Source organism: Tupaia chinensis, unplaced genomic scaffold (genome assembly GCF_000334495.1).
Source record: "Tupaia chinensis unplaced genomic scaffold, TupChi_1.0 Scaffold000195_1, whole genome shotgun sequence".
Lineage (NCBI taxonomy): Eukaryota > Metazoa > Chordata > Mammalia > Scandentia > Tupaiidae > Tupaia > Tupaia belangeri.
Window position 1 is genome coordinate 1724771 of NW_006159670.1, and position 14030 is coordinate 1738800.

The following is a 14030-nucleotide window of genomic DNA, read 5'->3' on the forward strand; positions in this document are numbered from 1 at the left end:
CTCAACCATGGTCGGCCATCTGGGAGTCCAGCACCCTTAACCAGCACGCCACCTGCCAGCCGCACATCGCGGCTTTTCCAGCAACCCAATAGTTCTTTTTCAGATAGGCTAGCTTCATTAGTAGTTAAGTAGCTATAAAGAAGGAGAAATTAAGAAACATTTTTACTTTGGGATAAAACTAGTTTAGTGATTGCTGTTAATCTTACTCTTCCAGAACAGCTCCCTGAAAATTGTTTCAGAAAATGTCTTTCCCTGAGCACTGCTATTCTCCACAGTGATGAAAAGTCTCATAGACTGTTGACATCAAGAGAGTAAATAGCTCAGTTCTCTGCATCTTGGTGTGCTATGAGAAGTGGCTGTTAGTTGTAGCAGAGAGCAACAAATAACAAAGCACAGGATGGAGGAGTTTTACAGGTCTTGCGACTTTAGTTTTTGCCTTCATTCTCGTTTTTCTTAGAATGTAACCAGAGAATCTGGATTTAAAAAAATTAATAGTCTGTTCTAATTACTTAATCAAGATGGGTCTTTGAATTAAACTTGCCTTGTTAAGATATATTGATAATATTTCTTGCTGTTTCCTCTTAAACACTTTTTATGTTTTAACTTAATGATGATTTAAATATTGCAGAAATCCTTTGATGCACTGAATTTTGTTACAATGTTAAAAATGGTGTGGATTTCCAAAGCTAGTGCCATACAGCGAAAAGGCAGGTAATGTATATTTAATGTACTTCATTCATTGCCTGTAATGTGGAAACATTTTCATATCTACTACATATTTATCATCTATTTCTCTTCCTATAAAATACTAGTTTTCCGTTAGTCTTCTTTTTTTTAATAGAGTCAATTTTTGCTACAGAGTGTGTGCTCTCGCTGGAGAGACAGAGAGACAGAGAGATAGAAAATTAGAAATTCCCCCTTCCAGGGGAACAGCCACGCTGCAGTCCTCTAGAAATTACCCCTTCCAGGGGAACAGCCACGCTGCAGTCCCTTCTCCTCCATTTTCTTTTTGGAATCTTGGGCATGCACATACACATGCCCGGTATGTGTTTTAAGCCACTGGCTCTGGGACTCAAACTATGGTTGACTACGTGGGAGTCCAGTGATGTAACCATTATGCCATCTGCTGGCCCCTCAATTAGTTTTAATTTTTATATTTTTGGGAAGCAAACTTTTTTTTTTTTTTCTTTTTTTGGAGAAGATTTTACTATAGGGCGCATGCGCTTGCCAGAAAGACAGAGAGAGATAGAAAGCGAGAAATCACCCCCCAGGGGGGATGGCCACTCTGCAGTCCCTTCTCCTACATTCCCCTCTCGGAATCTTTGGCACACACGCGCAGCCCAGCGTGAGTTTAAGCCACCGGGTCTGGGACTCGAGCAGCAGTCGACTACATGGGAGTCCAGCGACATAGCCATTACGCTAACTGCTGGTCCCAGGAAGCAAACTCTTAATACTTTTGTAAAAAATCTAACCTCGGGCTCAGCGATGTGGTGCAGTTGGCAGCAGACAGAACTATAATGCCACATGCCCGCCTGTGGGTTCAGATGTCTGGATCTGCTTAAAAACACATGGGGTACGTGTGCATGCACAGGATCCTGACACACCAGAGTGAGTGACAAGGCACCTTTGAAGGTGCTCTGCTCGCTCGCTCTCTGTCATGTGCATGTGCTCACTATCATGAATAGAATAAATAAGCTTAAAGAAAAAGCCAAATTTAGGTTACGTTAAAATTTAAAACTTCTGCCCAGTACACTCAACAGATGCAAAAAGCTTTTTATTTTTCTTTTTGGAGAGGTTTTTGCTATAGGGTGTGTGTGCTCACCAGAAAGACAGAGAGAGAGAGACAGAAAGTGAGAAATCACCCCCCGGGGGGATGGCCATGCTGCAATCCTCCATTCTCCTCTCGGGATCTTGGGCACACGTGTACATACCCAGCGCGAGTTTAAGCCACTGGGTCTGGGACTTGAACCGTGGTCGACTGCCTGAGAGTCCAGCAACATAGCCATTATGCCAACTGCTGGTCCCCAGATGCAAAAAGCTTTAAAAACAAAAACAAAAATTCTAGACATTTGGAATTTAGGGTAAAGTCTAATTTCCTTATTCCACAAAAAAGCCTTTAAAAAATCAAAACCCAATAATTAAAATAAAATGGGTATAGTACTAAATAGGCAGTTTACCAAAATAAAAACTATGCATGGCTATTAATATATAATCTCATGTACCACCTTACATACCTACCAAAATCAGTACGAATTAATGAGGCACTATTTTGCATATCAGTCACATTGGCATTGAGGAAATGTCTAGTAGTGTGTAACAACGTCGTGACTGAGACATGGCCTTTCCCATTTCGATGTGGGAGTGTGTATTAGTGTGACTTTCTCAGAGGGTTAACTGGAGACTTGACCCAAATCCACTCTGACTGTGGATTCCGCTTCTCATAATTTATTCTGAGCACAGTTGTACTTATATAGAGAAATACACGTATAAGAATGTTTTTTTTCTTTTTTTGGAGAGGTTTTTGCTATAGGGTGCGTGCGCTCGCCAGACAGAGAGAGACATAGAGACAGAAAGCGAGAAATCACCCCCCAGTGGGGACGGCCACGCCACAATCCCTTCTCCTCCATTCTCCTTTTGGGATCTTGGGCACGCACGCACACGCGCCTGGCGTGAGTTTTAAGCCACCGGGTCTGGGACACAAACCGTGGTCGACTACGTGGGAGTCCCGCGACATAGCCATTACGCTAACTGCTGGTTCCCAAGAATGGTTTTTGTAACATTTTAATGAAGAGTCTGAGAAAAGCATAGTGTCCATCAATAGTGATGTGATTAAGTTACGTTAAGTGACATACCACGTAGCTATTCAAAGGAAAAATGTCGATCTCTGTGTTCTTACGTAGAATGTTTTCAGGATATATCATTAGTTGAAAAAAGTAACATATGAAGTCTTTAAAAAGGTTATGGAAAAGTTTAAATAGGAAAATTGCATAGATTTCAGAATTTTTTGCACAAAAATAAACTCACACTTTAATTCCGTTGTGGCACACTCTTTGTAATCCCCTTATAGAGTGTGCATCTGATCGTCTCTTGTATGAAATTGTATGTGTTTATGCTTGTTTATGTATTTAGAAAAATACACATGGAAGGCTTCCGTAGGTGTCTCGGTGGTTAAGGTGCTAGACACCCACGTGGCCGGCCATGGTTTGAGTCCAGGATTTCATGACTTCCTTTCTCACTTTCTATTTCTCTCTGTCTAAAATTTTAAAAAGTAGGTAAGTAAATAATTCTTAAAGAAAAATAAATAAGGAAAATGTTTACACCATGAGGATCATCCCTTCCCACCCCCCAAAAAAGAAAAATACATTAAAAAATCTGGAGTAACATTACAAAAACCAATTCATGACTGCTGACTCTGAGGTAGAGGATTCGTGGATGTCCAGTGGCTGCGGGGGAGCCAGGATTGCTGCCTATGGTCCTGTTGATCCCAGTGGGCTGCAGGGCTGGGGAGTGGGGGAAGATTGTGTCGAGAAGACACTGTCAAGAGTGCTTGCCTATCTTTTTATTTTTCTCTCATGAAGGAAATACATATATAAACTTTAAACTGTTTTAGAAAAGAATTTGTGGGCTCTTGGAGGAGGATATAATTTTATTTATTTATTTATTTATTTATTTTTGCGGTTGGTTTATTTTACTCTGCTTTGGTTACTTTTTCTTTTTTTTTTTTTTTTTTTGAGAGATTTTCACTGTAGGGCGCGTGCGCTCGCCAGACAGACAGAGACATAGAGACAGAAAGCGAGAAATCACCCCCCAGGGGGGATGGTCACGCCGCAATCCCTTCTCCTCCATTCTCCTCTCGGGATCTTGGGCACGCACGCACACATGCCCGGCGTGAGTTTTAAGCCACCGGGTCCGGGACACGAACCGCGGTCGACTACGTGGGAGTCCAGCGACATAGCCATTACGCTAACTGCTGGTTCCCCTTTTTCATTTTTTTAGAAGGCAAGAAAAAGGTATGATTTTCAGTGATTATTAAACCAATTTCTCTTACATTTTAACTAGCAAAATACATCAAATGCTGACTTTGAACGAATGTCTCACATATTGAAGGTTTATAAGCATTATTTCTGTACCTGGTGGCTCTCATGTGCCCACAAGAGCCTTGCCATTCTTGTTACTTTGTCTGTTTCCCTCTTAGGACCGTGCGGCTTGATACATTGAGCCACACTCGTATATCGTAGGTAGGAAATCTTTGGAGATGAAGGTCAGGAATCATGCTAATTTTTATTGTCATTTTTTCAACAAATAGTTATTGGAAGTTTTCCACACTGTGCATATGTTAGGGGTAGAGGGATGAACAAATTTTTGCCTGATAATTTAAATTTGAGGTGGGGCAATTGTTTCAGTCCATGTTAGAGCCCAATTAATTAATGAGTTTTAACACCATTTTCTGTTCCACAACAAACGCCTCTTCCTTCTTTTTAATAAATGAAGGAATGACGTAATTACAGTGTTCTTTCAGCTCTTTGGATGATGGCTTGGCAGAGACAAAACTGGTGGTAGGAGGCCCCAGTATACATTTATTTATAATAGGGGAGAGATGGGAGTAACCTAGATTGTTACAGTGGTGGTAGAAATAGGGAGAAGTGTATGATCAGTTCAACCTGTAGTAAAGAAATACGGGCATTGATTGTGTCCGGGGAACGAGGGATTAAAAGTAAAGTCGGTTTGCGTCTTAGAAAATTAGGTGGTGGTGCCATTGTCAGGGAAATGGGAAGAGGTACCTTTAAGAGAAAAGTTGACTTTTGCTTGTGTTGAGTTTAAGTTGACTTCAAGTGGAGCAGTCTATGAGGCTTCTGATGTATAGGCCTAGAATTAGGATAAGGAGATCTCAGAGGGATGGAAGTTGAACTTAAGAGAAAAGGAAGGATCACCTTGGGGGGCCATCACAAGGTATGCCGGTTAAGGTGCTGGATTCCCACATGGCCAACCATGGTTTTAGTCCTGGCCCTATGGTTGAAAATCAAGCCAGGCACGTATGTCTGGTGTTTGTGCCCAAAATCCTAAGAGGAGACAGGAGGAGAAAGGATTTTGTTGTGGCCATCCCCTCCCCGCAGGGTGGCTTCTCACTTTCCCTCTCTGCCATGACCTGCTCTGGGAGACATGATCCTGAGGGGGAGTGATCGTGGATTGAAAAGAAACACACAGACACACAAGTGTAGAACAGCGGGGATTGGGTGATCCAGATCCTGATGGAGGGAGGTATCGTGGCTATGAGCCATTCCCGTGTTTATTGTTTTATAGGACAAAAAGGGGGAGGGAGAAGCAAAATGCAAAGCCGGTTGTTCTTTGACGTTACGGACTGAAGGTGTGGACCGTCTGGCGTCTTGTGGTCCTAGACAAGTCTCTTATCTTCCTGGGCCTTCTCTGACTGGCAGTTTCTTTCATTTATACCATCTTGTGGTGTTGACATAGAAAGCAGAATCGTGTCCTTGCTAAAGCTTTTGCTAGCCCTGCAGTGTCAGCACAAGGGTGTGTCTCTACTTGTCTTTAAAGGTCACTGGTGTGTTGCTGAGATCTGGCTACCCCCTTTACCTCTCTCTCTCTCTCTGGTGAGTGCATGTGCCATACGATGAAAGCCTAGACCAAGAAAAGATAACCTGGAGAGGGAGCGTAGCCTAAGGAGACAGAGGAGTAAGGGCAGGGCTCAGAGAAACCGTTGTTAAGGACCGGGCAGAGATGGAAGTCTCTTGGGCTGGATGGGTGAAAGCGGAAGGCTGTCGTGCGTGCAGTGCGTGCTGGCAGGAGTGGTCTAACACTGGTAGGTTTTGCAGCCCTTTCCATAGTGTGTGTGATGTTGCCTCTCTGGACTGGGAGTTCCATGAGGATAGGAATGTTTCTGTATCCCTGTCACTCAGCGTAGGCAGCCCTGCCATTAACTGATACAGTGACAGTGACGCTGGGTGAACGTGAATTTCTTCAAGGTAGTCTTCTGTCATTTCCCAGAAAAATCATACCAGTGTGTGCGACCGTGCTCCCTGGGAGTTTTGTGCTCAGTCTGTGCAGCGCTGACCTCTGGGCCTGAACACAGTGCTTGATATCAGCTTAATCAGACTGGCTGGGTTTGAGTCACTAAGTATTTGTGCTTCGTTTTTCACTCCTTTTCATATGTATGTTCTTTTACCTTTTTTTTAACCATAATCCTAGAATGTGTATCAGGTAGTTGCCATTTCTGAATCTTACTTTAAAATGATAAGAGAAGTGCCTTCCGAAAGGATTCATAGAGGGTAAGTAAGGATTCAAACTCAAATATGGCAGTCCTGGTTTATCTCTGTCAAGTCACATTGCTTTTACTGTGTATGATAACCTTTATTCATCGTTTGAGTCTTAATCTTTATTTCATTTACAAGGGCGGGCCGATGTCGGCCTGGAATTTGTTTCCGTCTCTTCAGTAGACTCCGATTCCAAAACATGTTGGAATTTCAGACTCCAGAACTTTTGAGGATGCCATTACAGGTAGAAATTTATTTAATTCTAAAACTTCCTGTGGGTGAGGGATGAGAGGGGCTATTTTAGCTTAAACTTAGTAGAATTTTGAAAAATCAAATTATAGGGACCAGCAGTTAGCATAATGGCTATGTCGCTGGACTCCCATGTAGTTGACCGTGGTTCACGTCCCGGACCCGGTGGCTTAAACTCACACCGGTGCGTGTGCGTGTGTGCCCAAGATCGTGAGAGGAGAATAGAGGAAAAGGGATTGTGGCGTGGCCATCCCCCTGGGGGGTGATTTCTCGCTCTCTGTCTCTCTGTCTCTCTCTGTCTTTCTGGTGAGTGCACGTGCCCTATCGCCAAAACCTCTCCAGAAAAAAAAAGCAAATTATAAAACATTTAGGGGGTGGTTATATCTATAACAAAAATATTTTTTCTGTTTAATGAAATACAATTTATAAACCTTCAAAAATTTTAAAGAATTATTTGAGTGTATTTAAATTATGGTACAGTTTGTAAGTTTTTTGTTGTTTTTAATGCAAAACTGAGTCTCAACAACATGGTATTCATCTGTTAAATTCTCAATAGGATTTGAAAACGAATTAAGGCCCAAGATCTATTACAAAAATCTTAGTGTAAGATGCTAAGATTATCTTGGCAGCTTTGGAACTGAGTTGACTGAGAGTTCCAGTGCTTTATTAATTGTTTTTCTTGAAGTTTTCTAACTTCATGGAACAGCTAGATACTATGCAGTTTTGATAAAACTGCTGGAAGTGCATTTATTTATTTATTTTTAAAAAGAATGATTTAACTTTATCTATTTATTTATTTAAATTTGACCAGAGAGGGGCAGAGTAACAGAAGGGGAAAGACAGAACACGTGAGCCTCCAGGTCGAGGACTCAAACTGGGGTCGGCCACATGGGAGTCCAGTGCCCTTAACCACCACGCCACCTGCTGGCCTTGGAAGTGCATTTATTTGGGTCTTTGGTCTGTTGGGCTAGACACTGAATTCCAAACCTTTAAAAAGGTGCAGGTTCGTGGTTTTTGGCATCCATATACCTAAGATAATTCCCCACTTCTCATGCCTTTGTGTATTTTTTTTTACTACTCTTGAGATAAGATTTAGTATTTTTAACAAGAGCTTACCTGGTCTGTTCCTTCCTGTGTTTCTCAGTTTTGTTGTTTGCCATCCTCCTCTGCTTACACTAGTAGTTTTGGTTTCTCAAGCCTGTCTTACTTCCTGTCAGTAACTTCCTGTGTGCTCTTCTCTCTCTCCCTAGACTCCTCCCCTTACCCTGTTTTGAAATGACCTCCCCCCGACCTTTACGTCTTAGCTTAGGGGTCATCTCCAGGCAAACTACTTTTGACCTACCGTGGTCTAGCTCCCTTCCCTGCTCTTTCCTGAACTTGGTTAAATCTCACGTTATCTCTGAATCTTCCCGTATCTTTCATAGTACTTGTCACAATTGGAATTAAGTAGTTAGTTGTAAAATCAGTTGGTTAAGATCTGTTTTTATACTATCATGTAAACTATGAAAGCAGGCACTTGACTTTTTGTCCTCCTTTTTTTGTCCAACTTGTACCTAGAAAACACGTTAATATTTGTTGGATGGATTAAAGATTCTAGTATGTAGTAAGCACAAAGGGAAATAAGATAGCTTTTGGACAGTGACTCTGATTGTTATGTATAGAAACCATGTGAAGACATGTTGCCAGTAGGCCAGGGTTAATTGTGGTGTAAGTGTAGGGTGTTTGTTAAGGTTCTGGCATCTAGGGCAGAGCGTGAGCCCCTCTTTCATAGAAAGACAGTGTGCCCTCTGCTATTCATTTGTGTTTGGGGACTGAGCTTCCCTTGACTTGTTTCAAAGTAAGTCAATGTTATATTCTTTAAAAATGTTCAGTATTGTCTACTGCTTTGTTTACAGGAACTTTGTTTACACACCAAGTTGTTAGCACCAGTTAATTGTCCCATTGCTGATTTCCTTATGAAAGCTCCTGAACCTCCTCCGGCTTTAATTGTAAGAAATGCTGTACAGATGCTTAAGGTTGGTCTTAATAGGTTTATTTGCCTTTTCTAACTTGAAATTTAAACCAAATGAAAATATGCCGTAATTAATTTTGTATTTAAAAAAATAGATCTTAAATGGTTATGTACCTTGATTAACACTTGAGATAAATATAGTAAAACAGTAAGTATAGTTATTTTATATATTTGAAGCAAAATAATTTTTATGAGAAGTGGTAGCAAAAAAAAAAAATTCTTCCTTACGGGTTTTGAAGTGTGTGGTGTGGCTAAACACAGTTTGTGATCATGCAAATCCTGTGTCGATCCTTTTACTCAGACAATCGATGCCATGGATGCGTGGGAAGACCTGACCGAACTTGGGTACCACCTGGCCGACTTGCCAGTAGAGCCGCACCTTGGTAAAATGGTCCTGTGTGCTGTCGTCTTGAAGTGTCTGGACCCCATTCTCACGATTGCCTGCACGCTAGCCTACCGGGACCCTTTTGTTCTGCCTGCCCAGGCCTCCCAGAAGCGTGCCGCGATGCTGTGTCGGAGGCGCTTCACTGCAGGGACGTTCAGTGACCACATGGCCCTCCTGAGGGCGTTCCAGGTACCGCTGCTGCCACTCTACTTCTGAAATGCTGCAGGCGGAGTGATTTCCATAACGATAATAATGATAAAAAATGGCTTAGAATTCTTTGAAGTTTTCTTTTTTATGACGTTACCTTTTTGTTAATAACCCCGAACAATATCTTCTTGCTGTTAATATGTTAAACATATGTTTTTCTCTATTTTAATTTTTCCCTGCATTTTCTCATAATCGGGCTATGTGTGTATGTGTGTGTGTGTGTGTATTTGCTTATCTTTATACTTAAATTAGTTGAACTGAATTTTATGGATTTTTTTTTTATTGTCAAGAGGGCGCATGCCCTCACCAGAGAGAAAAAGAGAGAGAGAGGAAAGAGGAAGTACTCCCCTGGTGGGGCATGGTCACACTGGAGTTCTTTTCCCTCCATTTCGCCTCCCCGTCAGGATGTTAGGTATGCATGCACATGTGCCTGGAGTGGTTTTCAGGCCTTCGGAATGGAGTCTCTGACCCCAGTCAGCCACATGGCATTGGCCCCAGTGGCAGTGCTTCGTGACTGTGCTATGGGGCTGGCCCCTTGGATTGGTGTTACTAGTTTTTAAGGTTTTTGCCATCGGGTATGTGCGCTTGCCAGAGAGAGAGAGAAACAGTGAGAAAAAGTGAGAACTCACCCTCGGAAGTGGGTGGCCGTGCCATGATCCCTTTTCCATTCTCCTCTTGGGATTCTGGGCACACATGCTCACGCCCTGGTGACTTTTAAGCCACCAGATCTGGTGCTCGAACTGTGGTCAGCCGTCTGGGAGTGCAGTGTCCTAACCACCATGCTACCATGGTAGCCCTTGGATTATTTTTTAAATACTACATTCCTTATACTTAAAATCATATCTTTGCCCAGGAATGCTCTAAAATTTTATTAAGAAATATCATATATAATGTTATTTTAAGTATATAGAACAAAGCTTATAAGAAAATTATCTTAAAATTAATGCCTATTTATTGATATTTTAGAGAACATCTTTTTCTTCTGTACTCAAACAGCATGCTGAGAACCTAGTTATATAAAGTAAAATTTAAAAATCACAATCTTAGTGAAATGTAATTTAAAAATAGATCTGTGGGGAAGATTAGGTAGACATCACTGTTTATCCATAAATTCTCTTCGGTGTAGGCTGTGCCTGTGTATTTTTAAAAACTTTACTTTGTTTATGCAGAGAATACCCTTTTCCAGTCATACAGGACTTTCCCAACATGCACATAATATTAAAACAGTCCTTGTGATCCCTCGTGTTACTGAACAGTGGGGGACTCATTGTTAATGAGATGTGGCTATTAGAGTTAGTGGGTCAGCTGAGAGAGGATTGCAGAGCGGTCTGGAGCACTGGGCGTCAGGAGAGCCATAATGCAGCTCTGTGTAGAGAAGCAGAGACACTTCGTGCCCTCATGGAGCCCTTGTCTGCCCTGTACTTTCTCCCCAGCTCCTGCAAAAGCACAGGTCTTTTGCTTGTACTCCCAAACAAGAGAACTCATTTTCAAAGGGAGCTTTCTTATGTTGCATGTAGACAGTTTGTAGAACTCCTACTTTGCATTCTCAGATTACAAGGGTGGGTATAGAGATTATTTTTGGAAATACCACAGTAGCAGGATTCTTAGATATAAATATGTTAAGATGACTTAGTTGGAAACCTCTCACACTTTTGTAGAATAAATTAGTAAATGCAGGCTGGCTCTGAGGCCTGGTAGTTAAGGAAGCCAGATCTCAAATAGTCAACTGTGCAATCGGGGTCCAGGACCTGGCACCTTTAGAAACATGACTGGCACATGTGCGTGTGTACCCAAAATCACAAAAGGGGAGCGATGGAGGAGAAGGGATTGTGGCCTGACCATTCCCCAGGGGGCTGCTTTCTCTTCTCTCTCTGCCTCTGTCTCCTTTGCCTGTACTCTCTAGCAAAAAAAAAAAAAAAAAAAATTAGTAAATATATCTGAAAATGTAAATATATTTATATTTACATAGTTGGTCAAGTAGCTTATTTGATAACTTAGTTCTCATTGGGATTTTACAAACTCAGTGGTTTTTTTTGTACCATTTGAATATAAACTAATGATAAATGATAAATTTTACTTGACTATAAAGTATTTTATAGAAAATTAGAATAAGGAGAATTGACCAGGTGTGGTTAGTATAGTGGTTTTCAGTTACTTTGCCGTCTTGTTAAGAAATGATTGGTGGGGCCGGCAGATGGCTTGGTGGTGAAGGGTGCTGGCCTCCCACATGGCCGACTGCAGTTTGAGTCCTGGACCTTGCTTTCTCTCTCTCTCTCTTTCTCTGTCTCTGTCTCTCTCTGGTCAAATTGAAACAAATAAATAAATGAATAAAGTTAAATAAAATAATTTAAAAAAGAAATAATTGGTGTATCTTGTTATGTAATTATTCTGTTTTTCTAGGCATGGCAGAAAGCACGAAGTGATGGGTGGGAGCGAGCCTTTTGTGAAAAGAATTTTCTTTCACAAGCTACCATGGAAATAATCATAGGCATGAGAACGCAGTTACTTGGTCAGCTTAGAGCATCAGGTAACGTCGTCCCTCACAGAGCCTATTTAAGCCTGACTCATACCTCGTAATACTTCTATCACTGCCTATTATGTTTACGACATTATCAAGTTGTATATCTTATATTTATAGACTAATTCATGAACTTCTAAATAGCCTCAACTTTTGGTGGTGAAAACAAGTGTTGCAGAAGCTGTAACTGAGAAGTCTGTGAGCAGATGAGCTGTTCATCATTTATTGTCCGAAATCAATTTAGATCTTACACTTACTAGATTCTCCTTTAGCTCTATGAGATAGGAATGATGAAAGTTTAAGTAAATTGATACGAATGCTGGTCTTTTTATTTTCGGAACACTAAAACAATTGGATGCCAGTGTTACTGTTTCCTTTTAAAATTACATGCCCAAGTGGCTTAGGACATTGAACAAGGTACCAGAGTGTGGATTCACGGGCCAGCTGCTATGCCGAAGTAATATCAGGAATGAGAAGGGGGTTTAGAGTTGTCTCAAATACGGGGAGAAGTGAAGGACCTTCTAAACTCGAGCAAGAATACTGTGGATTTGACCTCGTCTTGAGGACTGGTGTCTTTCAAGACCCAAATGTGATTGAAACAAGTCAGAAGCATGGTGTAGGTTTCCAGCTGTGAATTTAGTGTGTTTCTGACAGCAGCTTATTGTTGCAAATGTGCATTTAGAAAAATCCCTTAGGCCCCCTTCTACTTACTTTTCTTACCTGAGCAGGTGTGAACTTTCTAGAACATTGTTCTACATTTTAAACAACTTCCCAAAGGAGATTCTATTGTGTGTCTTTTTTTTTTGGAACTTGAATATCACTACATTTAAATGAGTTGTACCTTTTTTTTGGTAAAAAATATATAAATTTAGAAGTATCTTTTGCACGATAGAAAAAGTTGGTGTGGGTTTTTCTTCCCCCATCTAGGTTTTGTTAGAGCACGAGGTGGTGGTGATATTCGAGATGTGAACACGAACTCTGAGAACTGGGCTGTCGTTAAAGCTGCGTTGGTGGCAGGCATGTATCCTAATTTAGTCCATGTGGACAGAGAGAATGTAGTATTGACAGGGCCAAAGGAGAAAAAAGTACGATTTCATCCCACTTCAGTTCTCAGTCAGCCTCAATATAAAAAGGTAAAACTTTTTTGATGCTCTTAGGCCTTGAGGTGAAACTAGTTTAGGTAGTTGAAGATCAGTGAAAAATGCTCCAAGCCCCTGGCTGCTTGAAGGAATTACCTAGTTATCTATGTGTAATTAAACACTGGGGCAGATTCGGATTGGGTCTCAGAGCTGGAAGAGACAGTGCCCAGTACTGATGCTTGTGTACAAGCTGCGTGAGCAATGACTCACTTTAATTCTGACTTGGGCACGCACGTAATCGTCTTTTTGTTGAGGGACTTTATTTTAAGTATCCTTAATAAGCTAGGGGATAAATACAGTTAACACTTTTTAAAATTTGTTTCCCTTACAGATCCCTCCAGCTAATGGTCAAGCTGCCGCAATCCAGGCACTGCCCACAGATTGGCTCATTTATGATGAAATGACCAGAGCCCACCGAATAGCTAACATTCGATGTTGTTCAGCAGTGACACCCGTCACGGTGTTGGTGTTCTGTGGACCAGCTAGGCTGGCAAGTAATGCCCTTCAGGAACCTTCGTCCTTTAGAGGTAAATGTATTCTGAAGGGAATAAAAATCTATTTGAAATGAAAATTTTGTTTTTATTAAGCCAAAAGGTAAAATTATAAAAATGTGTGTAGTATTAGTTCCCTTTTGATATTGTTAGACTAATTAGGAAATACCGTTCTGTACTACTGTCTTGAAATTGATTTCTAAAGGGCCAGCAGGTGGCGTGGTGGTTAAGTTGCTGGACTCCCAGGGCTAGTAGGTGGCATAGAGGTTAAGGCGTTGGACTCTCACATGGCTGTGGTTCGAGTCCCGGATGTGGCGGCTTGAAACTCAGGCCAGCCACGTGTGCGTGCATGCCCAAAATCCTGAGAGGAGAATGGAGCAGAGGGGATTGCAGTGTGACCATGCCCCCGAGGGGTGATTTCTCACTTTCTCTCTGTTTCTGTCTGTCTCTCTGATTTTATAAATAGATCTTCACATTCTTCTTTATTATAAATTCATGGAGGGTTATCTGTTAGTCTGTTCAAAGAACCAGAGTATAACTTTATTATTACTGTTTTTGTCTTTCTAATTTATCCTGTTTTTTCTTTTGTATTATCTTGGAGTTTTATACTATTTTTCTGTGATGTATTTTGCTATATAGTTTTTTTCTTTTTTTAAAAATTGAAACCTTGGACCAGCAGTTAGCGTAATGGCTATGTCGCTGGACTCCCACGTAGTCGACCGTGGTTCGCGTCCTGGACCCGGTGGCTTAAAACTCACGCC

At 41.4% G+C, this 14030-nt stretch overlaps 1 protein-coding gene across 1 annotated transcript in view; it reads left to right on the forward strand.

Annotated features, from left to right (window-relative positions):
* The window catches only part of YTHDC2 (YTH N6-methyladenosine RNA binding protein C2), a 93620-nt gene that overhangs the window by 56243 nt on the left and 23347 nt on the right, over positions 1–14030 (forward strand). Inside the window, exons 17-23 of the mRNA XM_006146896.3 lie at positions 629–711; positions 6408–6513; positions 8414–8533; positions 8831–9103; positions 11522–11648; positions 12567–12772; positions 13110–13305. Of these exons, the coding sequence (XP_006146958.3) occupies positions 629–711; positions 6408–6513; positions 8414–8533; positions 8831–9103; positions 11522–11648; positions 12567–12772; positions 13110–13305 (1111 nt within the window). The remainder of the gene's footprint in view (positions 1–628; positions 712–6407; positions 6514–8413; positions 8534–8830; positions 9104–11521; positions 11649–12566; positions 12773–13109; positions 13306–14030) is intronic.